Source organism: Syngnathus scovelli, chromosome 22 (assembly GCF_024217435.2).
Source record: "Syngnathus scovelli strain Florida chromosome 22, RoL_Ssco_1.2, whole genome shotgun sequence".
Lineage (NCBI taxonomy): Eukaryota > Metazoa > Chordata > Actinopteri > Syngnathiformes > Syngnathidae > Syngnathus > Syngnathus scovelli.
Window position 1 is genome coordinate 5,270,797 of NC_090868.1, and position 26,055 is coordinate 5,296,851.

The following is a 26,055-nucleotide window of genomic DNA, read 5'->3' on the forward strand; positions in this document are numbered from 1 at the left end:
TCACACTAGTTGAATTTTCAACCAAAATGTCCCTGAATCAATTTCAAGTTAATAAATCAACTTTATCAACTTTGTTTTAAAACATACTTTTGGGCCATTTTAAGATGAGTCAGATGATTCTGAACACAAACAAATGCTTCCAACGTCTCCCCCATGTTGTTCAGGTGTCGGCCGTGGAGTCGCTGGAGGGCCCCCTGCTGCAGGTGGAGGGTCTGGGCGACCTGCGCCTGGAGCTTCACAGTAAGAAGCTCAACATCCACCTGGTGCTCATCGACGAGCTCCATCGTCACCTCTACATCAAGTCCACCAGTCGTCTGGGACACAAGAACAAGGACAAAAACGCAGCGCGCCTTCTAGGGTAATAATCCATATTGTTTTCTTCTACTTTTATCAGTTCACTTTGTGCAGTTTGGACTTTTTCAAGTTTCATTAGTACCCCAGACTATATGATTGCGTAATCGTAGCAATGCATCTTCCTTCCTACATTATTTGTGTGTGTCAAAACGTATCTTTCAAAGTGGTGCTTTCATTATAAGTTCAAACGAGTACCAGTTGCCAATTATTTCCTATATGGACACCAGTCCAATTACTGACACACAAAAATATATATATTTTCCCAAGGAATGGCATCCAGATGACCAACTAGTGCGACTGTTCCATACACAGCGGTAAAACATATTAGGGGTAATGCAGCACAGCGATTTTGTTTTGTTTACGCATTTCAGGCATAGCGTGCGTGGGCGCAGTAATTACAGTGCCAGCGAGGTACAGTGATTTATTACGAAGGGTCAGTCAGTGACAAGCGCCGGTGTCCCCTAACAACAAACCCGGCCGTCGTACAACCGCGCCCACTTAGCCAGCCGGCACTGTGTTTACACCGGGTGGACTTTAAAGGGCCTAAATTACTCCCACCTCCAGCTTAAGGTGTGATAAGTAGCTCATTGGGAGGCAGTCGCTAGTCCCCACACAGATGCAAGGCAGCGGGGTTAAACAGTAGATTGACGCTGTTAGCAAAGGGGCTAACAGCCGGGTGGGATTGTTTTGGCCGCTAATGCGCCGCTTCCTGTTTGAGACATTTTGTGCTCTTTAGCTCTGGGGGTAAAGACGCGTCTCCTATGCCGGCGTTGGACGTCAGCAGCCTTTCCACCCCACGGAAGCTTCTGGATTCGTCGCAGTTCAGCACGCCGGGATCAAGCAGTGGTGAATATGTGTTCATATGCAGCACACAGGCAGAACAATTTTGATGTATTGATTTCCTAAATATTATATATAATGTTATAGTTTGTGGAATATAAATTAAGCAGTAAAATCCAAACGGCTGCCATTTTGTCTGTTCTAATATCACAAACCCCAAAGCAGGTGAGTCTTGATTGGCTGTTACCTGACTCCACTTTCAGTCAACATCAAATGACAAAATGGCCGCCCCCTCAGATGGACTTTGCTGCTTAATTCAAACTCCACAAATGTAATATTAATATGTAATAACATATAAGTAGGTGCGCAAAGATCATAATATCGTAATAAAATTTTAGACTTGACTTCCCCTTTAATTGTTCTGCCCGACCACTCTCACTATATAAAAAGTGACCAGCTCAGTGCAGTTTGTGACCATGCTGATATTAATGCTAATGGCGTCATTATGGCGTCCATTTGCATGTCATTATGGGTTTGCGTTAGCAACCCGAGTACACTATTAAAACATGTGAAGTTTGCCTCATTTCACACCGCACGTTTGTCACAACACGCTTCAGCCACCGCCGCCATCGTAGTGTGCGTTTCCCTCGCCGACATCATAATCATCTTGTCCGCCTTTATCTGCGTCGTTTGTCATCCGCCGTCGCTGTCATCGCAGCAGGGGGGGTGTAGCGACGGCGGCTCCGGTAGCGTTGGTGGGCGGCGAGCATTTGTAACGCTTAAACCGGAACAACAAAAATGAGAATTTAATGAAAAAAATGTCGAGAGCAATAATTTGTCATGCATGCTTGGGTTTTTATGAGTTTCTCTGTGCATAGTTTTTAGTAACAAACATTTTGTGCATCTCATTATTAGCATGTTTGTTTTTCTCGCTGTTCTATGCATTGTTTATTATTCAAGGAATTTTATTTTCCACGCTTCATTTTGTTTTCATCACCATGACAACCGGCAAGTGGCACTCGGTTGTTGCAACTAGCTTCAGCTTCTTCTTCGACACAGTCGCTTGAAAGAGGCTTTGGATGTTCCTCTAGCCAATCTGCTCAGTCACATTGTGGAGATAATTGGTTTTGAAAAAAAAAAAAAAAAAAAGGCAAACATTGTGACCAAGTTATCCATCTAAGAAAATAGCACGCTGGCCATGAGCTCACAGCCGCACAATTTCCCGCTAATAAATACATTTTTATTCGGCACGGTCACCCCTGCAGGGCAAAGCGGTAAAAGCTACACCCGCAAATTTGTCCAAATTATTCAAAGAAACCGACAATTAGCAGGCCCGCAGGCGATAAAGTGCCTGCGCTAATAGCTGCGGTTCGCGGCGCAGCAGCCCGCCTCCATCAGTGGCTTAAGCGCGCCATTTTGCCTAATAGCATTAGAGCACCTCATTTGCAGCTAGTAATTGTCATAATTATTACAAAAAAACTACGACTGAAACGGGAAGAAGAAGTGAAGGCCACCCAAAGTACATTTACTTGCCATAAACATTAACTCCCCCTAACGCGCTCTGACGGGAAATCGGGACCATCTCATCTCGTGAAAATCGGAGTCTGGCTAATTTGGTGAAGTCGTATTCTATTTTTATGTATCGGCTTTGGTGTCTTGCGTTATTAAGAAGCTTTCTCCTCTGTTTTGCCGGGTCCCTCTTATTATATAAAAGCCTCGAGATCCACTTTCTTGTGATTTAACACATCGAATAGGAACGCAATTTCATCTCAGAGGCTCGTATCTTTTTATACAGGAGATCAAAGGCAACCGTAGGGATTTTCTTTTCTTGCTGTTTAAAAATAATCATGTCTTAAGCTACGTGGGTTTCCCCTCCAGTGCGTGACTTTCAACAAGACGTGCGGGAGTCGAACCAATTAGACCTCCCCGAGGTGGACCCGGAGGAGAACAGCGCAGAGTTCATGGGCATCCTGATAAAGGTACATGCGAGGAACATGACAGGATCGACCTGTTTGATTGCTCTGTAACCTACAATAAACTTTCACCATGGTTCCTCCTGTCAGGCTCTGGCCAAGCTGAAGAAAATCCCAGAGACCATTAAAGCGATTATGGAACGGCTGGAGCCGGAGCTGAAGCAGATAGTGAAGAGGTCCACCACGCAGATTGCAGACCATGCCTATCAGAGAGGAGAGAACGTTGCTCAGGAGACACAACCGAGGTACGATTATTTTTTTTTTTTTGGTCAATTTTGTGCAATGTGTGTTTTTTGCGGCAATCCTTGACAATCATAATTTTTGCGGTTCAACAAAAAAAACAATATTGATATTGTAAATGGAGCACATCTGTAGATGTTCGGCGCTCAATCGCATCAATTTTTCATCGGACTGTAAAAAAAAAAAAAAAAAATCCCTCAGTGGCATTGTTTGTGTGACATCAATGCTACATGATTGCTTTTGCGTCCGATATTTCCGAATCAGTCAGACGCTCATCCAAGTGTGAAACAACGCAAAAGGCCATCGTTGAAGTCCTACCTGTCATGAAGCTTGCCAACAACTACTTTAAACCTTGACAATTCACAGTTTAACACAACCCGTCCAATCTCCCACCTGCGCTAACGGACGACATCTTAAAAGCGCGCACGTTTCTCCTCGCTCGGCCTACCGCAGGTCTCAGTCCAGTGATCTCGGACCGCTAAAGAGCAGCGTCTCACCTCCTGTCAAGGTTGCTCTCCAGCGGGCCCGTCTGCCTCCGACTCTTCTTGTTTTCTGCTCGATCCCATCCGACCTCGCAATGCATTAGGCCGCCCCCGTCGGTCTGCGAGTGTGTGAGTGCTTAACACCGCGTTTGCACGTGCGCCGCTTTGTCTGCAAGCGCATTCCAATTCCTCCACACGCTCTCTTCCATTTAAAGTCAAGTCGGGTTGCCATGGAAACTCCATCCGGTGTACCACTCGTCGTGGGGAACAATGCCGTTGTTATTGCACTCTCTGTTTCTCTGCTATTACAAAGATACTTGCTTCAGATCCCAAGGTATGAGTTAAAATAGACAATTGGACCATTGAGTGTGATTGTCATGATCACGTGAAGAATTCTTTAATTTGTTGACGCAATGGCACACAACACTGGACTAGAAAAATAATCCAATTCATACATTTTAGTGTTTTTAGTTATTTGGGCGCAAGCACAAAGCGCCTATTTGCCCCATTTTAAAGTAATGTAACTTGTGCCCCCCCAGGCTTGTCTTTGAATGTCTTGTCCTTGCAGTGAAAGCAAAAAGTGTGTTTGAACGCATTAGCACTTGTGGCTACTTCCTGTTTAGTAGGTCAGATTCAAGGACGCGTGCAACTGCTAATGTGAAGTTAAATTTTTTTAGGTACTCGTGAATACGTTCAAATATATTGCTACCATTTTTGACTGGTCAATATGTTTGAACAAAGTCGCAAATACATTCGAACGTACTCACAAATACATTCGAACGTACTCGCAAATATGTTCGATTGTGCTTCTAAGCTAAATGCTAAACGTAGCATTTTTAAGTTATTGACTACTAAAATGGACTTTAAATTTCCCATTATGTTAAATACTGTATACACGAAAAAGAAATAGTATGGACTGTAAATGTTCAGTAGATAAATCAATTAATCTAAATTAGAAACGTTATTCGAATGGACCAAACTGGCCGATTTGTTTTAACTCATTCACTACCATTGACAGCTATCGACGTCAAAGTTCCATTTTTAACTGTGTTGGCAGTTAACGAGTTAATGACTCAAGAAACCTCTTTCCTGGTGCTCTTTGGTGCCCCCTCCACAGTCTTCTGCTGGAGCTGCTGGAGCTCCTTTTTGACAAGTTCAAGGCGGTGTGGCAGGCGCACAGTGTGGTGTTGGCCCACCTGCAGCGCATCGCCGTACAGTGCCCGAGCAGCGCCTACGAGGAGGGCATCAAGCTGTACGAGCAGGCCGACGTTTCTGCCAAGATCCAGACTGTGCTGCAGGTCAGAATTAAGTCAAGAAAGTTAAAATTATATTTTTTATTTATTAAGTCTTAACGGGTTGACCTATCATGAGTCTTACATCTATATAATCTTCATTCCGATACCTGTTGTTAATCTTCTCATTAGGGATGAGCGAGTATTCGATACTTAGTTAAAAGTATCGAGTAGTCACAACAGCGGTCGATACCATCCTTTCGCTGTTTTATTATGAGTAGTTTCTTTTTCTCCAGTAAACAAGCTACGAATATAAAAAAGAGCTGTCAATCTCTCCACTTGCTGTTGATTATTTTGTCCCTTCCTTGTTTGCGTTGTCACAGGAGTATCTTAGTTTCCCAACACCTCGCGCGCATGTCTTTAATTTCCTCTTTAATCTCATCACTGCCGACAATCACCGAGCAGCATAGAGTGGGAATTAAAATTAGTTCTGCTCTTTTAGTGCCTCTGTAGAATTTTATTGGACGCCGTGATGGATCTTATCTCACAACAGGGTGCAGTTGTGGTTGTTGTGATGGTGAATTGCGATTTTTGCGGGTCTTGATAAGGAGGACTTTTGGAATACCTACTTTTATTGATTTGAGTTTTGGAGTTTTATTACTGCAGTTTATTTTTTTTACTTTTCCTCAGTTTTTGTTTTCAATTGAGTTGTGAAGGTCAAAGTTCACACTAATAGGTTGCATTGTTGTTTCGCAAAACACCTGGCATTTGAACAAGGGTGTGTAGACTTTTTACACCCATTGTACACTGGATGGCTTGGTGATCTATTTTGCTTTTTTTTTTTTTTTTTTTTTTTGGGGCACCACAGCCAACATTTTGAGTATTGGCTATGAAAAATGTACCCGAGTCACCGTTTGTTCATCTCTGCTCGCAGTTTGGATTCAATTTGCATTCAGGCCTTTTCAACTCTTTAGCTGCTCTTCAAAGTTGTCTGCTTTTTTGGAGATCACACAGCAGCATCAAGAGCGAGCTTCTTAGATGTGGACTCCGCTTTGATAAATCCTCTCTTTCTCCCCACTGTGATTTTCCTTTTCTTCCAGGATATCTTTTTGACACATTGCACCCATTTATACCCGTCACAACGCTCCGTCGTTACTTCCTAATCTCGTTTCCTGATCACGTTTGATTTTGTTCCCATTCATATCTCTCGCCGTTAAATGATTATTTAATTGCGGTGAATTAAATCAACAGAAGGTACGTTTGTTGTAATGTGTAGAGAAAAATTAATACAAGAACGTCTTTGCTCCAAATATGCATATCAGCCGAGTGAAAACGAGGCAAATTGAACTGCCAGCAAGGGCGTGTGGAAGACATTCTCTTTTAATTAGATACGAAGAACAACGTCGCTACCTTGTTCACGTCCAACATTTTAATCAATGTGTCACATTTATTCTCCTCGTATTTACATTTTTGCCCGAGCGCGCTGACAACTGCTCCTCTCCATCACATCCGATCGCCCCGCCCGGCATCTGCCACAACAATCCCACTGGAGATAAAAAAAAATAATAATAGGGAATGTTTTTGCAGACAAGCGCTTGTTGTCGTGTGCCGCGATGTGCTCGACCGTGTAAACACTGATGCTGTTTGTATGCTTCGCATATATACGTTATTCTCCCGATCGGATAGATTTTTCTGTCACTTGCCGTACAAGAGTTTTGTTGACTACCAAACTCATTCTGCTGTGACAATAGAAAATATATTTGAGCTGTGTTCAAATAAAAAAAAAGAACTTTGACATTTTATTTTCTAAGTTGTCAAGAAGGCCTCCATAAAAAAATTGACAATATCTTTATCATGAGATTATTCACTAAAGCTTCGATTCGATTTTCAGTTTCCGATTTTGATTTGATTGTTTTAAAATCTTTTTTTTTTTTAAAAAAGACTAATTTTACAACCAAATATGATTTTGTTTTAACATATGCATTTTTTCTTGAAAATGACGATTTAATGAAAGTTGCAATTGATTCTCAATGAATCGTTACCATCCTAGTTTTTAGGTAAATTGCAATTGAAAATTTGCGTTCAACAAACAAAACATTGGGTGTATCAATGCAACCAGCGCAAAAGAGTTAGTCTCTTACCATGTACCGTATTTTCCGGGCTATAAGGCGCACCTAAAAACCTAAAATTTTCTCAAAAGCCGACAGTGCGCCTTATAGTCCGGTGCGCCTTATATATGGACCAAATTCCTAAATTTAAACTGGCCCGAAGCATTGTGTCATGAAATCAATCATAAGTGGCCCGCTGAAGACTATGAATCATGAATCAAAAAGACTATGGATCATTATTTTGTGATTATTGTAATTTGTTGCATCTGAAGTTGAAATAAGAAAGATAAAATGGAGAAGGATTTGATTTGGATTAAAAATCTGCCATGATGCATTAATGTTGCGCCCTATAGCCCGGTGCACCTTATATAAGGACAAAGATTTAAAATGGGCCATTCATTGAAAGTGCGCCTTATAGTCCGGTGCACCTTATAGTCCGGAAAATACGGTAAATAGAATATTAATATTTGCCCTGGCCATAGTGCATTTTCATTGGAAATTGAAAAATAATAAATTAATAACCGCCACCTGTCCCGCTTCCTCTTGACCCCCTTCTTGACTTTCCTTCAAGTTCTCTCATCAGCAATGTGTTCATCATTCATTTCCTGCCCTGTAATCACCTGCTCCTTCTCAACTTTATCTCCGGCCCACCGCATGTCTCTTTCTCGTTGCCGTCCGGTTAATTGCCTCCAAAGTTCACGCTGTCAGCGGGCTAATGCAATTTAAGTAGGGTCGGAGACCCTTCTTCTTCTTCTTCAATGCATTGACATTCATTTCCTATCTCTTTGGTGGTTGCAGGTAAATAGGGCGAGAGGCGGGTTACCATATAAGCTCATCATTAGTAATTAATTCAGTGATGGGATTAAAAGCAGCGCGAGACAAGTAGCAAACGGTGCCATACAGCGATCACCGTGACGCCTATAGAGGTTTACTTTCAAATAAACTCTACATGTTTCTATTACGTGCTCACGGATGCTGTGACAGCTTCGCATTGCATGGTGACAGAGTTGCTCTCTTGCCGCGTTAATTACATCATTACGGGCGGGACGGATCTCCATCTGCCCGGCCATTAGTCCTGTGCCATTCCTGGTCCGACCCGCACCGCGCCGCCGAATTAGACACAGGGCTAAATGGGCCCCCGCTAAATTATGGGGCCATTTGATACGTTGGTGGCGCTATTTCGGAGCATATGTATCGCACCGGCCGAAGATGGGGACGAGGGAGGGAGAAAATAGAACGATTTTGAAAAATGAGAGGTGACGGGACCAAGCGAGGATAGAATGATGGAGTAGAGGAAGTTAACTTTTCTTAGTCGGACAAGATTTGCAGTGGGTTTGTCCTATTGTTAGAAGTTGATAAGATTTTTATGAAGCATGATAAGACAGTGACGAATTTGGCTATGGATCATTAGCTAAAAGGAGGACACGGTCTCAGTCAGTTGTCTTCTGTAGAAAAGTTTGTTTGATTCTTCCCAATTGTTTGAAATTATAGTGATATTGGAGATGTCAAGACTAATCAATTAATTGTCAAATTAATCGCCTCGTATCATAATAATCGAGCAATCGTTTGAGCCACCTACCTAAAGATTGTCCAAAAGATTTCAAGCTCTCAAAAATAATAATTCTCAGATTTCTGTTGTCCTACATAAAAGCAGACTGATTTATCTCTTGTGTTTGATCAAAATAAGGTATTTGAAAACATCTGCTTTTACTTTGGAAATTAATTATTAATTTTTTTAAATTAATTTGTTCTTTATTGTGCGGTATTGGTGAACTGTTGTTATCAAAATAATCGGTTAATAAACAGTAATGGAAGAAAACATATTTTTTTCAATACACTTTGACGCGAATAAAATTGTATCCGATTATTTGATTAATTGGTGGAATAATTGATAGAATAATCAAATCTACAAATATTTGATAGTGACAACCCAAAATGATCTTGAAGCAGACATTGACTTGTTTAGACACTTGAAAATTGTTTATTTATTTCAATTAATTTAAAAAAACAAATAGTTTTTTGTTTGTTTAAATCATTGTCTCTGTTGACCAGGTGCTGCTGATGGAGTACTTGGACGTGAAGAACAGCCGCAGCGCTACGGAGCCGTCAGCCCAGCTCACCTATGCTAGCACGGGCAGCGAATTTGCCGCTTTTTTCGCCAAGAAGAAACCACAGCGTGCCAAGCAGTCACTATTCAAGTAAGGGCCGCCCTCATTACGGGCGTACCGTATTCTTTTGACTATGAAACACAGTCTCAATGAACAAATCTATTTTTGGAAGTTTCCATATGTAATATCGAGAGCATCTAGTTATAAGGCGCACCGGGTTAAATGTGTCACCTAAAGTCCAGTAATGTGTGCCCTGAGACCTTTAGAGCTAGTTAAAGTTTCATTTCCATACCTCTTAGGTTTGAATCGTCATCCCATGCCATCAGCATGAGTGCCTACTTGAGAGAGCAGAGACGGGAACTCTATAGCAAAAGCGGAGAGCTGCAAGGTGAGGAGCTTGTTTGATCGTGAGAGTGTTGATGATCATCTGGGACGGTGAAAAGTGTGAAAAGTCATGCAAAATGGGATGAAATGTTGAGAAATGTTAACATTTTGAGAACAGCTTGGGTGGAGGTGATTGACTTTTCAATTTTAAAACTTGTTTCATCGATTTTAGGTTCACAAATTTTGTTTGTGTTCGTTGAATTTATTAACTTTGGAACAGATTGAACAAAAAATATAGTCGAACCTCAATTGGGTTCATGAGCTCATTTGTAACCTGAAGCGTTCATAAATCAAGGTGATGTTTCCCATTAAAATGAATGGAAATACAGTTAATTTGTCCCGGTTTCAAAACTAAGTTATACTTGGCTTTTTTAACCAATGGTTAAAAATAAATATAATGGATAATATAAATAAATAAAAATGCACTATAAAGAAATAAAACACGCTCAATTAGGCTAACAAGAACATTCTGATTCAAGTATTTGCAATCTGTATTTCTTGTCTAATCAATAATTCATTCGTTGATTTTGGCATACCGATCCAGTTAAAGTTGTTTTTTTCTGAAGAAGCAAACACGGTCCATTCGCTAGTCCATTCCAAGACTGTTCGTATATTCAAAATAGTCTGGGGCGGCTGTAACTGTTCGTGTTTAGCCTGCTTATTAGTAAAAATCAGACTCCAATAAAATGATAAAAAGACTCTCCAGAATGGGCCCGGGAACGGGACGCAAGGGAGCACAGATAGCACCTGGACAAAGCGGGTCGAGATGTAACACTCTGAAAAAGAAAGCGATAGCAGGGTGACTTTGCAGAATACACCCACTGAGACAGACCTTCAAAACCCTCACACACACACACGTCCACACACACTCAGCAGTGAGTGAGCGAGCTGCACAGTCAGACCCTGGAGAATCAAAGCTGCTCTATTGCTCCTACATCTTCTCTCCCGGACTCGCCATCTCTTTGCCCATGACCTTGAGGTTTCACTCTGCGGCGCTGTTTGCCCGCAGCCACTCCTACCTTCACACCGAAGCCCCTGTGGAGAATGAAACACTGAAAAAGGCAAAGAGGAAAGCTCTTTTTTTCTATACCACCAAAAATGCCTCAAATTAGGACACCATCTGCATGCTAATAAATCATTAATAAATTAGATAAGTTTCATCCATATGTTGATGATAAGGCTGTTAACTATTAATTTAATATTGCGACACCCATGTCACTCACCAGGTCAGGCCCCACCTTCCAGAATGTGACGGTAGGGACCCCAAGTGGACAAAAATAATACCTGCACAGCTGCAGCTCAACATACGCAAATCAAAAAAATATTTGTAGCGAATATAACACGACAACCTGATTTGACATCGGTATGATTGTTTGCTATGGATGTAAACAGAGTAAACTTATTTTGTAATTTCAGTTTTTCAATCTTCATTCGTAGATGCCTAATATGAACAAAAGATTCAATAGATGAAATCCTCAGATGAAAATCAGCCGACGTAACCATAGTGATAAAGACACAAATAATAATGAACACATAAATGTTGTAATTTCTTAACAAAGTTATTCAGGAAATCCAGGCTGACAAGTAAGCAAGATGTTCCATGATACAAATACATTACAATCCATTCAAAGATGTTGCCGTACTTGCTAAAATGTATTAATCCAGTCGCTATTCTACTGAATGGATGCCTTTCCTCACCATAGCAGGAAGAAGCAACACTGATCAACTGTAGATAAAAGAAGAAAAAAAAACCAATAGGCTTGAAATAACAGCTCACTCCCCCCCCCCCCCCCCACAATCTTCCATCTGTCTGCACCTCAGAAAAGAACAGGCAGGATTTGTCTTCTTTTTTTTTTGAGTGGCTGAATGCCTCGGAGCGTTCATAAGAAGATGAGATTTCTCTGGGCTTTCATTTCACCTGTCACAATGCGCCGTCCGCAAAGAACCCGGGCCCCCAGCCTTTTGAACGGCCGCAACGGGATTGAAGCAGTAAGAAATCATTTAGAAAGTGAAATAAGTCCACTGCGATGGTTCGGGGGAAGGGGAGGGAGGGGGAGGTTAAAAGTCATTGTTTTCATCAGGGTCCGGCGAAGAAGCCATTAAGAGATTTCAGACGGGGAGAAATTAGGGGGGGGGGGGGGGGAAACATGCATTGAAGACTTCATCCCGCATCAAATAAAATTGGGAGGAAAAGGCGACTGAAATGAGAGATGGAGTTGATGAGTTGCAGTGGCTTCGGGATTTACACGCCACTTCGAGCTTAGTCAAGTGTATCTCGGCGCTTATTTTAAGTCAATAGTGTTATTAGAAAATCAGCTTACCAACATTTGGAAGTGTTAGGCTTGATTGCAGGGAATCCTTTGGGTGCAAGTTTGACTTTTTTAAAATTAAAGTTACACTCCGTGGCCATAACATTAAGTGCACCTAATTACTTCTAATACAGTGATCCCTCGCTACTTCGCGTTTCGTTTATCGCGGCTTCACTACATCGTGGATTTTTTTTTCCAATTGAGGAAACATGTGTCTAATCCAAATTAAAAAACATTTAAAAGTCAAAATAAAACTTCTAAATTGAGGAAACGTGTCTAACCTTTAGGACAATGTAGTATTGCTCCAAATGTTCATTTACATTCCTATAGAAGTCAGTTTTCGCGTGTTAGCACGATCGCGAATTAGCATCTTTCCGCTAACTCGTTAGCCTGCCCAGTACTTCTTGTTGGTGGCCGTACTTCGTAGATTTCACTTATCGCGGGTGGTTTTTGGAGCCAATTATTCACGATAAACGAGGGACTACTGTATAAAAACAAATCAGAAAATCAGCCTTTGGCTAGAAATAATCATGTAACTATAATACCAACAGACATATTATATTTATCCTCTGCGAAGAATAACTACTATTAGCATACTGAGGAGCAGAGCCACTTTTCTGGATGTTTGTCCCTATTGTACTGCCCCCATGTGGCCAAGTGTCACACAACAACAGGAGCAGCACAATCCCCAATGTATTGAAACAAAAAAAAAATATGATCTCCGATTGGCTCAGTGCATGGTCAACCTCCCCAAACATCTCATCAGCACCAATTACAAGCTTCACTTTCTCGTTCAAGTAAAAGGCGGTCCCTCGGGGCGGGCTGGATGACACGTCAAGCTTTTAATCAACATGTGTGACTGTGCAGTAAACGGGAACCAGCGACGGGGCTGTGTTTGTTTTAATATTACTATTACTTTGAAATGAATGTGTAATATATGTAAGCGCCGGCCCGTATATCAATGCAACGCATGCCGACACATGCGGCGGAAGACATAATTGCCTCTTGCATACTCCGCCACGCATCATACGCTTCAATTAACCCACAAGTCTTTATTACAGCTCCATATGTAGCCATATGTACCGCATTGTGTGTGTGTCTGGATGTCACAGTGTGGGTGTTTACTTCACACCACACCACCTCATCCACTTTCAATCACACTTTCGATGAATAAATGATGAAAGTTACAATTTTGCAGCTGTAGATATGTTACCATGCTCCTCCCCCCCCTCCCTTCCACCGTGTTATTGTCCGTTCAGCCGTCTGATGACACGGAATAGCCCGTCGGTCATTTTGGAGGTAAAGTAAGAATATATATATTTTCTCCTCCCAGCCTTTCACCACGCTGAACCAGTAATATATTTTAAAAATGCTATTTCGTATTGTGTCACGGCCGGTCATTGCGTCGCGTGTAATATTGTCTTGCCCCGGGGAATGTTTGAAGTGACAATCATACCGCAGAGGCGCCGTAAACACAAGCGTGCCCGGCATATGCATGCAAATAAACAAACGCTCATGACCTCCCGAGATGTTCACATCTCCCACACTGAATGTATTTCACACATTCCTCCTTTTGATATTCAAAAACATTGGCGCAAGCAATCTAATTACAAGCAGATTTACCCGCCCACCCCCAACAGCCCTCTGATATGAGAAAATAAGAAAAGTTGTGTGTTGTTTATGTATAAAACCGTAGGCGTCCCCTCGAGAGGGGAGGCGGCCGAAGTGGCGTTCCATGTCAGGCTGCTTTGTGGGACAGAAGGTGCAAATGGAAAAAAGGTCTGGAAAGAGGTGTGGTTATCTGTATGGATAAATCAACCAGTGCATTTTTAGTCATTCTATCAAAGACACAAAAAAAAATACCTTGATGAATCGTTTGACACCCATGTCACTCACAAGGTAGATTCTAATAAACGGCCAGTCAGGTCTACACCGGCGCCCGTGTCGCTCACCAGTCCAGGTTCTAAATCTATAGAAACTCAAAGTCACTACAGTACAATCTGAGAATGGTGTTCCGAGGTAGACAAACTATATCCCCACCCCCAGTCTTTTTCCTCTCCGCCACCCACGGCAATCAATACCTGACTTCCCCTGACCTCGTCATTAAGGTTTAACATATTCATAATACAAACCTCAGAGGAGATTTAAAGTTTGTCGGCAAAAAAAAAGTCGATTTATTATTATTGTTATGGGATTTTAATGCCGAGGGCGCTCGCCTTTGCCTTGCCTTTGCTCTTTTACAGATATCTAATGTTCAGACTCCATAGAAATAAATCTAGCCTGTCCTTCTGTAGCATTCCTATGCTTATGTCACATGGATGACGGATGAAGGCTTATGCGGTCGGAGCGCAGTTATGTCATACGCGATACATTAGACACGGTGTAATTGAACCACACCTCATCTGTATTTCTTGACTCGATAATGCCACAGGGAAACCTCGCTTGTTTTGCAACCCCCCGATTATCATGTAGTGGCTGGTGGTGGCTGTTTTTAACTGAGGGCATAAATGCTTTTGACAGTAATTCTCTAGATCGTTGTTACCTAAAATAAGTTTTCAAAATGTACATTATGCACCTCACCTCTTTCTAGCTAGTTAGCTAGCTTTCTAGCTATTTATCTAGCTATTTAGCTAGCTATCTCCCTAGCTAGCTATCTCTCTAGCTCACGCTCTCTCAAGCTAGCTATTTAGCTAGCCATCTAGCTAACTATCGAGCTAGCTACGTGGATTTTTTTTCCCTTGACGTCACGTCCTTTAAACTGAATGTCCATCAGACCAATTGCTGGTTGGTATAGCATTGGTCTGCCCTGCCAGGCTACTAGAGCCCCTGCTACTTGTCTTTTCTGACACAAAAAAGTTCAGCTTTACAACATATTGTGCGCAAGCCACCAGAAGGCAAAGTAGGACCAAAGTCTTTTCCAAGTTACTCGATCGACAGCAGACGGAGATTACAACAAGGTCGACTTAGTTTGCACAGCGACAAAATGTAATCATAGAGGAAGAGCCGGTCTATTCTCCCGCCAAGCTGAAGCTAATTTCAATTAGCGCAGGAGGTCCTCCCGTCATTGGCGGCTTTGAGCGGCACCTCTGTGTTTACTTTTCATCTCGGAGATGACGAATTCAGGAAGAAAAGGAAGTTGGAAGTTTTTGGTTGGCAGCCACATTACAGCGTATGTGGATGTTGGCATAGCTGATAAACACGCAAAACTTGCATGTAGCAGCATGTAGCGGGTTCCTCACGTGATTTTGTTGTGTTAATTAGAAGTAGCAGGCATCCAACACATGCTTGTACTATTGAGGCGTACGTTTTTGACACATAGTTGAAGACCATCAAAGCAGTTCTGAGTCGAGTACTTCAGTAGAATGTGTAGTTAGAGTTTTTTTAGATCCCAACTTGTAGCACATTTAAAGAGCACTTCATATTCAGTGAGCTCGTACATTGTTGTCACAGCATCACTGACAGCCGCTCACTCAGTGAAATCCACAGAGCCACGCGAAAACACACGTTTAATAATTAATCCCGCTCATTTCACGCCTGGATATATTTATGCTATTATTTATTTATGCTATTAATTCTCATCAGAGAGTTGGGTTCCCCCGGCTGGCGGAGCACGGGCTTCAAATTAATTTTAATAATGGAAAGCTCTCATTAAGATCCAATCAGACATGAAGGCTGGCTGAGTGGAATAGGATGCCCTCGCACTTGACCAAAAGATTCATGTATTATTGAGGTGCAGGTGTCAACTTTGGGGATTCGCTGATTATGTGATAATTCCCTCAGAAACTGTTAAACGCTGACGACAAATGAAAATAGAAAAGACGAAAAAACCAAAATGCAAAACAGGAAGCACTTAACTTCTGTGTAAATGACTCCGTGACATTTAAAAGTGTCAACTGCTAGCAGAGAATCATCTAATAACTGAAAGATTCTTGAGTAAATACAACGAAGTATTTAATTCAAAGAGCAAGTTTGACGCCTCTTAACTGGAGCACCTAAAAGGGAGCACCTAATAATTTAACAAGAATTGACAATGGGTCTTATAATTAGGTGCGGCTTATATATGGATGTTGAATTTAAGTTGAAAAAAGTTTTTCGTTTGACCCGGTCCCGTGTGCCGTATTACCCCGATGCCCCCAAGATATGGAAATTTCTAAAAAATAGACGTATTCATTGAAACGCCTTATAATCCTTTGTGCCTAATAGTAAAAAAAAATACAGTATTGCATGAATATACTATAACATAGAGCTGAGTGACACACTTGTAAATGAGGGATTATTCCCTATCTTTACTCATCTCTTTCCTTCTCGCTCTCTTTAACACACGCTTGTACGCGCATACGCAAACACCCAAAGTCTCGGGAGACGCCGACGTGGCGTTTGATATTACACATGCATTTTCTCTCGCCGTCTAAATCTGGTCAGGGTCCGGAATTCATCGCAGGATCAAACCGACTTTTTCTCATCAAACCCAGGAAAGTGTGGCTAATGCAATTTCACTAAGTCACTGACTGACTTGATTACATGTGGGCCAGGGGAGGGGATGCTAAGGCGCCAACGGGGGTGGGCTGCGGGGGGCTTGTGTGGTGTAGGTAAGTGTGAGGAGATACTGAAAAGCATACTCGTCAAGATTCAGCCGCATTATGATTCATTAGGATTCCTCCCCGAAGCTGCGCTAAGCCGTCCTTCTTCTTCCACACGCCGCTAATCCCGGATGCTCACCCAAGTCCAGACCAACAAAAACATTTTTCTCCAATTATGTGGCAACGGCTGGTAGCAGTCGGGTGCCATCCTGACCCTGTCACGTCCAGACAAGTCTGAAGGAGTCCCATGCATATTAATGCATCTCGCTATTTAATATTCAGCGGTGTTATGCCCTGTTGGCAGCTGCTCCCGGACCCTCATGGATCAGCGAGGTTTCCTCGTGGCTTGCCTCGTCTGACACTGTTGCAGATGTTTAGAGCGTGAAATTAAATTGGTCATTGTCATCGGGGTCTACACACGGGGGAGTTGCTTGTTTGTGTACCTGAGAGCGGTTTACGGTTAGACGAGCAATGGAAACTTCCCAGAAGTATAGTCAAAGTCAAAGTCAAAGTCAGCTTTATTGTCAATTTCTCCACATGCCAAAGACACACAAAGAAACCGAAATTTCGTTCCCCCCTATCCCACGGTGACAAGACATGGCTCACAACAGACAACAAGTAAACAAGTATAACAAAAGCGTGCTGAATAAATAATGAATAAATAACACAACAACAACAATAATAAACAACAATAAATAAATAGGAGGAGCAGAGAAAAAAAGGAGCAAGTGCACGTACAGCAGACATTCCCGAAAGTAGCGTAACAGTGCCGCACGCTACGCAGAAGGGGGTAGCGAGTTCAGGGCCCTAACAGCCTGGAGAAAGAAGCTGTTTGCGAGTCTGGTGGTGCGGGAGCGCAGGCTCCTGTACCTCTTCCCAGAGGGCAGAAGGTCAAACAAAGAGTGAGCCGGGTGACTCACATCTCTGGCAATCGAGGTTGCCTTGCGGGCGACATGGGAGGTGTAAATGTCCTTCAGGGAGGGTAGCGAAGCACCAATAATCTTACCAGCCGTATTCACAATGCGCTGCAGGGCCTTCAAGTTCTGTTCAGTGCAGTTACCACCCTAGACAGCGATGCAACTGGTGAGGACGCTCTCAATGGTGCCACGGTAAAATGTAGACAGGACTGCCTGAGGAGCACATGCACGCCTGAGCTTCCGCAGGAAGTACAAGCGGCGCTGAGCTTTCTTTGCCAGTGACGAGGTGTTTTCGGACCAGGAGAGGTCCTCACTGATGTCTGATGATGGTCTGAATGCCCCGCCAAAGGCTACGTGCGTCCTTGCTGTCCTTGAAGTGGGTGGAGACCTTGCACGAGAACGCCTTCTTTGCTTCTTTGATGCCTCGGGACAGGTCGGCCCTCGCTGTCCTCAAGCCAGCCTCATCCCCCGCTCTGAAAGCCTTGTCCCTGGCCCTCAACAGTCTGAGGACAGCCCCCGTCAGCCACGGCTTCCAGTTCGCGCGAGTGACGACGGATTTTGAGCAAGTCACATCATCGATGCACTTTGTGATGTAAGAGGTAACAGAGTCAGTATACTCCTCTATGTCCGTCCAATCGTTGTAGGTGGCTGCCTGCTTAAATAAGTTCCAGTCAGTGGTGTCGAAGCAGTCACGAAGTGCATCGGAGGCACCCTCAGGCCACACTCGAACCTGCCTCCGAACCGGCCTGGATGCCTTTACCAATTGTCTGTATGCGGGCAAAAGCAAAACGGTGAGATGGTCAGAAAGCCCCAGATGGGGGAGGGGGGTGGCTTTGAAAGCTCCCTTTTGCGCCGAGTAGACTAGGTCCAGGAAGCTGTCTCCACGTGTCGGAAAGGGAACATGCTGGTGAAGCCTCGGGAAAACAGACTTCAGGTTGGCATGATTGAAGTCTCCAGCGAAGATGGTGAAACCGTCAGGGTGCGCTGTTTGCTGTTCACTGACAGCCTGGTACAGTTCACCAAGCGCCGCGATCTTGTCTCCTTCGATGTTGGAAGGCGGGATGTATACCGCGACTAGCAGAATCGCGGTAAATTCCCTCGGCAGATAAAAAGGACGGCACTTAATGATCACAAACTCCACAAGCGGCGAGCAGTGCTTACACACCACCACAGAGTCCCGGCACCATTCTTCTCGGATGTAGACGCATATTCCACCTCCACGCGACTTTCCCCCTCGTACAATGGCACGGTCCGCCCGATAGCACGCTAGCCGCTCCAGGTGCACTGCAGAGTCCGGAATGTTGTCACTCAACCAGGTCTCGGTGAACACGAGCACACAGCAGTTCCGCACCGTCCGGTTCGTAGACCTCAGCAGGCGAACGTAATCCATTTTGTTGTCCAGCGATCGAACATTCGCCAGAAGAATGGAGGGCACCGCCGGTCGCGCTGAGTTGGCCGCCAGCCTGGCCCGGACGCCTCCGCGCTTGCCCCTCTTTTGCCTCCTCGCACACCGTTTCCGACGGCTCCCAACCGGGGAAGGAATAGCGGGTGTGGTCGGCGACGTTTCAGGACGTAGCAGTAGGAAGTTGGACAAAGGATGGAAGGTGGCGTCTTTGTTCGTATTCGGCTAATTGAGTCTTAATTGAATTGGCACCAAAAGAAGGAGTCATATTAGATGACAGCAGATCAAAGTCAGAAGTTCTCTTGAAAGTTGGCAAGGGAATAAAGGCCGACCTCGTGACATCTCATGAAAATTCACAGAGAATTGTCTCCCGTACGTTTCAAATAAAACATGTTCGATTAGAAATGCATTATTGAACGCAGCCTGGGGAACAATAGCTTGATATGCATTTGAATGCACGTCGCCGAGGTCACACGGAAGACGTTTCGGCACAGCACAGAGGTGTCTTTGTGTTCTATCACACAAGCTTTGCAAGGCCATATTGGAAATGGAAATGGAAAAAGGAGAAAACAACGCCCGGGCTTTTGTTCCCAAAAACTCACTTTGCCTTTCTTACACCACCGTGAAGTTTCTCATTAGCTCATTTAAAGTCACCCAGGATCTCTTGTATGGCTAAATCACAATTTGCTTTCGAACAGCGCGTGCGCCTTCATCCATAGCTCGTATTCCTCCAAGACGTGCATACCTAAGCGCGCGATCATTCTTTCCGCCGCACAGTTTGCCGTATTGACGGAAAGCCACAATTCCGTCTCCCGTCAATTATATCGATTACTTCAGCATGAGCGGAGGTAATGAGCTTCAGTGTTCTTTCTCTCCCCTGTGATATCCGCCTTGTTCCCTTTTCTGCATGAAGCCCCAATCCCCGATCTCCCGCCCCATTGCCCCAATGTCATTCTGTGCCACCCATGTCGGAGCTTGTTCCCATGATTTTCTGATTAGCCCCTGTTAGCCAAAATGGAGCGTGGGCATGCATTTGATTTTGTGACTACTGGCATTTATTTTTGCTGCTCTGTCACCCAGCAACCCGGTGCATTAGCGTCTGAGCCTCGATGTCAGGAATCAGTCAAAATTGAGCTAAAACTAACCAATCCAAAGTGTCGCTTAGTCCACTAGGATAGGCTCCAATTTCACAGCAGAGGGGCGGCCATTTTGTCACTTAGTGAATGCGACATCACAGTGCCTAAGAGCTCTGGAAAGAACCAATCACAGCTCTTGCAAACATCACATGACCAAACTCGGCAAACAGGTGAGTCGTGGTAGGTTATTACCTGAGCCACTGTGATGTAATTTTCAGTTGCTAGCAAGTGGCAAAATGGCCGCCCCATGAGATGGATAGGGAAAAAGTCTTATTTTCCACCCTCCCGTTGTTACAAGTACAAATGTATTTGATCGGGCCATCCTTGTTTTCTGTAGGTGGCGCCGATGACAACCTGATGGAAGGTGGAGAAATGAAGTTTGTGTGTAAACCAGGAGCGAGGAACATCACTGTCATCTTCCAGCCTCTTCTCAGGTACAACACTTTCCACAATGTGTCTGAAAATCAAAATGAATTAGCGGGTAATGGAACTTACTTACCAGAGAAGAAACGCCAACACACTCAAGATGTCAGAGAATCCGGCACATGACTCGATACCAGTAAAACTCAAACTAATTCTATTTCGAAGCTTCTTAGCGACCATCCATTGATTTGTGACTTTTTAACGTTGATCGACTTAGCGTAAATCGGACTCAATGTAATGCACTGCACCTCCGGTTGGAAATGTTTTGTTGCTACCCTCCAGCAATTGGAATCGACAGCCGTCTTCGCTTTTACATCGCATTAGATTCAAGTCTTTGGAAGGCCTGCTAGTTTTCTCCATAACTCCCCGGAGATTTGCGGGAATCTAATCATGACGACGCCTAATTGAATTGTGATGCTCTGATACATTAGCTTCAAGGCTCCATTAAAGCGAGATGGTTCTTACTTCCTCACCGTAAAATTTGACGCCACGCAATGTCTGTTTGTAATGCACAGGGGTGGGACGATGTGGCGAGCTTAGCAAACGTTTTGATGCTCAAAGTGTCTCGAATGCGCCGTTTCCGCTCATCCGCATGGCGACTCGATTTGTAAATCTGAGTAACCGTAAAGACCGCATTAGAAGTATTTCCATGACCCTTCCTTTCGATCCCTCCAGAAATAAACTACCAAAAACAACAACAAAAACTTCTTGCCTACGCTATGTTGTCGATAATAGTTTTGCATCAATCACTAGCAGTCGCTTCGCGTTCCCTTCCTCGCGACTGCGCCGCTGGCACGCCGTGGCTTACAGATGGTTTTCTAATGGCGCAGCTTTGCTGATGGATCGCTAAACCTCCCGCAGCCAGCCGCGCAACTCGTGGCGGCTTTAATGACTAAAGCTTTCGGGTTGCGCACAAGCTGGCTAAATCAGACCTAAACAACTCATGCCAACTTGTGTAATTTGTCAGTCTCCCAAACTCTTGCTAAGATGCGAGCATTTTACTTTAGACTTCTTAACTCATTCCCTGCCAGCAGTTTTCAAAGCAGTTTCCCATATTTGTCAGCTGTTTTAAAGAATTTTGTTTGATCTTATGACACATTTTTTTTGTTTTTGTAACTAACCTCAAATATTCTATATGAAAAATGCTGATGAACATTCAAAATAGGCTTTACACTTTGCAAATCTGTAGTTACTTAATTACAAATATGCAGCAGTTGACTGTAGTTTTAAGTTGTAATACCACTGTTGATCAATAGATGGCAGGCATGTCTTACATACATTTTGGAATGATCTGCAGGACAAACAACAAGAATGTGAGTGAGTTGTTTTTTGTGTAAAAGAGTTCTTGCACTTTATGTTAGCAATATTGTGGCTGCCTTGTATATTTATTTTGATGCAAGAAAGCCCTTTGCACTAGAATGACAAATTCACCGGCGGAGGTAAACATTTGGATTGTAGTCAACGATCATGAACGTCCACGGTGGCGAATGAGCTAATGTTGCACAATACATACAAATGCACTCTTTGCAATACGGGGTGTCATTGGGGTCCCCTCTAAGCTGTTCATCCCCTGTGCCTGGAATCACTGCAGCAAATCAGCTCGCGCATTAGCCGCCGCCAAGGCCGCCACTTGTTTACCATTCCGTCTTGGACCGTCTAGCAGCAGAAAAGTTGAGAAGGTACGCTCTGGTGCCTTCAAGGTTGCGCGTGTCTGACTCTGAATATGCTGAGGGGGATTATTTATTCCACCGGGCCTTGGATGGCTCTGAATCCCCCTGCTGGTTGGAAGCCCAGGCAGAGAGGGACATCTTAGTCAGACATCGGTAATCAACACAGATGGATTGATTGTAATTGAAAGAAGCAAGTAGGAAAATTATTTCTTTGTTGTTTTTTCATCTATCTGCTTAAATTAATTAGCATGAATAATAATGATAGTATAATAATAATAAAAATAAAACTAATATAAGACTATAAGACTATAATAATATAATAACATAATTATTTAATATAATAATGTAATGATATAATAATAATAATATAATGATAAAATCCTGATCTCTGAAAACATGATGAGTCCTAAAGTAGCGACTATATGGCTTTGGGGGGAGTGTTTGCGCGTTACTACATTATTTGACTTGTGGGTTCTCCGGTTGGCATTTCGCTGGTATTTCCACCTCTTGCACTGGACGAGCTTGGCATTTTGAAAAGATTCTGTGAGGGCTGCTAATCTCTCCCACTTCACCCGTCGCACGAAGCCCAGGCAGCGATGCTTATGGATGTAAATTAGATAAAAAGATATACATTAGGGCAATGTTAAACCGGGGGGCCCGACGTTATTTTATGGCTCGGGCTCATTAGTAACACGGGAAATGCGTACGAGGGTCTCAAAAAGTTGCAGTGATGAAAAACTGCCCACAAGGTCAGCGCGTAACAAAGGGCGCTCGGAGGGAGCGGCGAGGGGAAGGACAAAGGAACAAGCCATGAAAGTAATGAGGAGCAGACAGAGAGCTCCATGACAGGAAGAGGACAGAAGGTCCTGGCCACCCGTCGCAGTTGCCTGTGGTGAAAACGGCATCCCACCATGACTCTGCACTAATTTCACACTCTCATTAAATCTCCTCCCCGAGAACAGAAAGAATGGCAAGGTGAAATGGGAGCGTTTTAAAAACACTTATGAAATAATATCCTTGGGGAATATCTCAAATGATTTATCAGGGCTTATTTTGTGTTATACGACTGAATACACTTTTCCTTCAAAATTACAGTCTTGGTGTTTATACTGACTTTGATGATTAATTTGTCAGGGCCATTTAAATATTGTTATATTTGAGTGATTCTTTTTGACATCTTCACAAAAAGTAGTATTGGTGTGTTTTTCAACAAACGCTACCCAGCTCAGAACTTATTTTTCTTTTCCTATCTTTTCGAACTTTATCAGCAGAGTTTTCTCTCCAGTCTCTCTCACCCACACCCATTAAATACTAGAGTGTCGTCAAGAAGGAATTTACACTAGAAAAGGTCACAAGCTCACGCGAGATGAATGAAGTCGACAAAAGAAAGCAACAACGTAGAGGCGGGTAGCAGATGGCGGCGAAAGCACAAAAGGAAAAATGATTAAACAAAAGGGAACAAACGGACAGGTGGGTTGAGAGTAGAAAATGATAAGAGCGAAGAAGAAAGAAAAACGAGAAAGCCTCTTAAATTGCGTCTGTGTTGAATGGCTTGTTAGTCCGCTTTGAATTGGTAGTTTTGTATGAGCGTGCTCGTATTGTTGCTGTAAAACAATGTGCTGGCCGGCCATGGGGAGAAAATGAAAAAGGCCGATAACAAGAGCGCTTAACTGCTAAGTGCTTAACATTAAACACTGCAATATACTCCACTGGTGGTAAGAAAAAAAAAATTAAATGTTACAGTGCGCCAGATGAATTGTAGTCATTTCAATAAACTGCAGATTCAACAATTCACCTAAAGGACTCATAAAAATGTTCCGATACTACAACAACCGATACCTTTAAACAGCTAGTCATATACGATTCTGTCTTTGGGTCTTGAAAAAGAGCCGTGTGCTTGCTTCAAGATATTTAGTTAGTTTGTAGTTTACAGTAAAATGAACACAAACTAAAGATCCAAACACAAATAACAGTCTGCTAGCGTTAGCTTAAAAGTGACACATAATACACATCATAGATAACAGTTAGCATCAATGTCGCAGTATAAACCTTTAAATAATAGTTAAACACTGGCATGTGTTTTTTCAATCTGTTAAAAAAAAACGGTATATAAGAGCAATGGCGCAACATTCCTTTTTTTAAATAAAATATGTAATCAATGAAATTCATTTTTATCCTTGAGTTAAGATTACCCCTTAATAATGTTTTATGTCATTTTTGGATGAGTTTGGAAAACATCAAAAACAACAAATTAGACAAAATAATAGATGGCCAGTTCTTCAACCTTGATGACTGTTTATCGGCAATCCACAGAAATAAAGAAAATATTTTTATTAACCACATTGGCAATTTTTATTGATGTTTTGACGGTATGCTAAAAATGACAGTTATGCTATTTGGCTAACAAAATTCAAGACAATTAGTCGAAGCAGTAAAATCTCAGTTATGTTCAGTCAATAAGCATTTAAAGTTTATTTTTGGTACACTCTTTATTAACACCGTATAATTTTTCCAGAAGCTTTAGCCACGAGCTAACAAGAACAAAGTGTGTATTTGGCACGGACACACACACACACACATCTCCGATATTAAACCCGTCTTTGCAGGGGTCTTTTCTCCAGCTACAGAAGGCTGGATAAATGCTTTGATTTTGTTTATCCACCCCATAATGGAATCACACTGAGTTCCCGGGGCAACCTGTGAAGCCGACAGTCGTCATCTCGCCCGGGAGGGACGAACGGGGGGCTGTTGAAGGAGTGCTACTTGCCTCAGCGGTAGACGTCCCGTGAAGTTAGCTTTGATGACCTCTAGAGGGAAATAGCAGACGCTGAGAATTGTTGGCTTGTCCCATTAGTGGATGAAATTGTGCAGGAAGTTGTTTTGATCATCCGCCAATCGGTTGTTGCCCCGCCGGCGCTCGTGAAATTGCTAACACACAACAAACATGGATTGACCACACAAAATTCAGACATTGCAAGTGATTTTGCAATTATTGTGTGAGTTCCAGATTTTCTATTTCCTCTATCCTAACCTCCTTCCATCCTTCAATCCTCCCGACAACATGAGCTGCCACTCCGCGTTAGCGTCACATGAGTGAGCCCACATCACAGCAGCCTTTGATTGGAGGCCGGGGGCCTTTCCAGGTCGGCGAGCCGCTCCGTGATAATAACCTTGTTTGATTGCTGGAGCGGCGATGTAATTGATTGATCAGCAAAGCCTTTTGGGGTTTTTTAGGATTCTGGGTAGATGCCAAGGAATGGATGGGTGATGCAAGGGGTTAGTTACTTCAACCAAGTACAGTTCGGATTGTCAAAATGCGGTTCAAAAAGGTCAGTCTTGACAAAGTAACCAAGGGTATCCAGTTTTTTCTTCACTGACCAGTGTGTCTAGCTGCTCATTTTAGCTACAATATAAGTATTTACGGTTTATGTCCAGTTTGATAATAGTAGTTACGTCAACTGTTTTTGTATTTTCAAAGGGGGAGTTTAATATTTGTTACTTCACTGGTTTCTTTTATATCAAACAAATTGTTTTAGGTTCTTTACCTGACACTGGACACTGATGAAGGCGGAAGAAACCGCCGAAACATGTCAGGTAAAGAACCTAAAACAATTTGTTTGATATAAAAGAAACCAGTGAAGTAATTAAAAAAGGAAAAACAAAATGAACTTAGTACAATTATAATATTTGTTGTTTTTTCGGAATATTTAAAAAAAAAAAATCTACACTACGTTTAATTTTTTACCCAGTTATTTGATTGATTATTTATATTTGGTTTATTTTGACGTATTTGCTTGATATTCCCAACTATTTTTAAAAAATATATTGTGATGTAATTTTTGCAATTTTTGACATTTTCTTTCTGCATATTTTAGTATGTTACCCCTCGATTTTTTTCTTGGCTGATAGTTTATATTTTCTTATGTTTAGTTAGTAATATAACTCATATTTATAAAT

General features: G+C 42.7%; 1 protein-coding gene across 1 annotated transcript in view; it reads left to right on the forward strand.

Annotated features, from left to right (window-relative positions):
• Positions 1-26,055, forward strand: part of exoc4 (exocyst complex component 4) — a 59,430-nt gene that overhangs the window by 2,522 nt on the left and 30,853 nt on the right. Inside the window, exons 4-11 of the mRNA XM_049761677.1 lie at positions 165-358; positions 1,091-1,200; positions 3,013-3,113; positions 3,198-3,352; positions 4,947-5,127; positions 9,222-9,367; positions 9,577-9,665; positions 20,343-20,439. Coding sequence (XP_049617634.1) covers positions 165-358; positions 1,091-1,200; positions 3,013-3,113; positions 3,198-3,352; positions 4,947-5,127; positions 9,222-9,367; positions 9,577-9,665; positions 20,343-20,439 — 1,073 coding nt within the window. The remainder of the gene's footprint in view (positions 1-164; positions 359-1,090; positions 1,201-3,012; positions 3,114-3,197; positions 3,353-4,946; positions 5,128-9,221; positions 9,368-9,576; positions 9,666-20,342; positions 20,440-26,055) is intronic.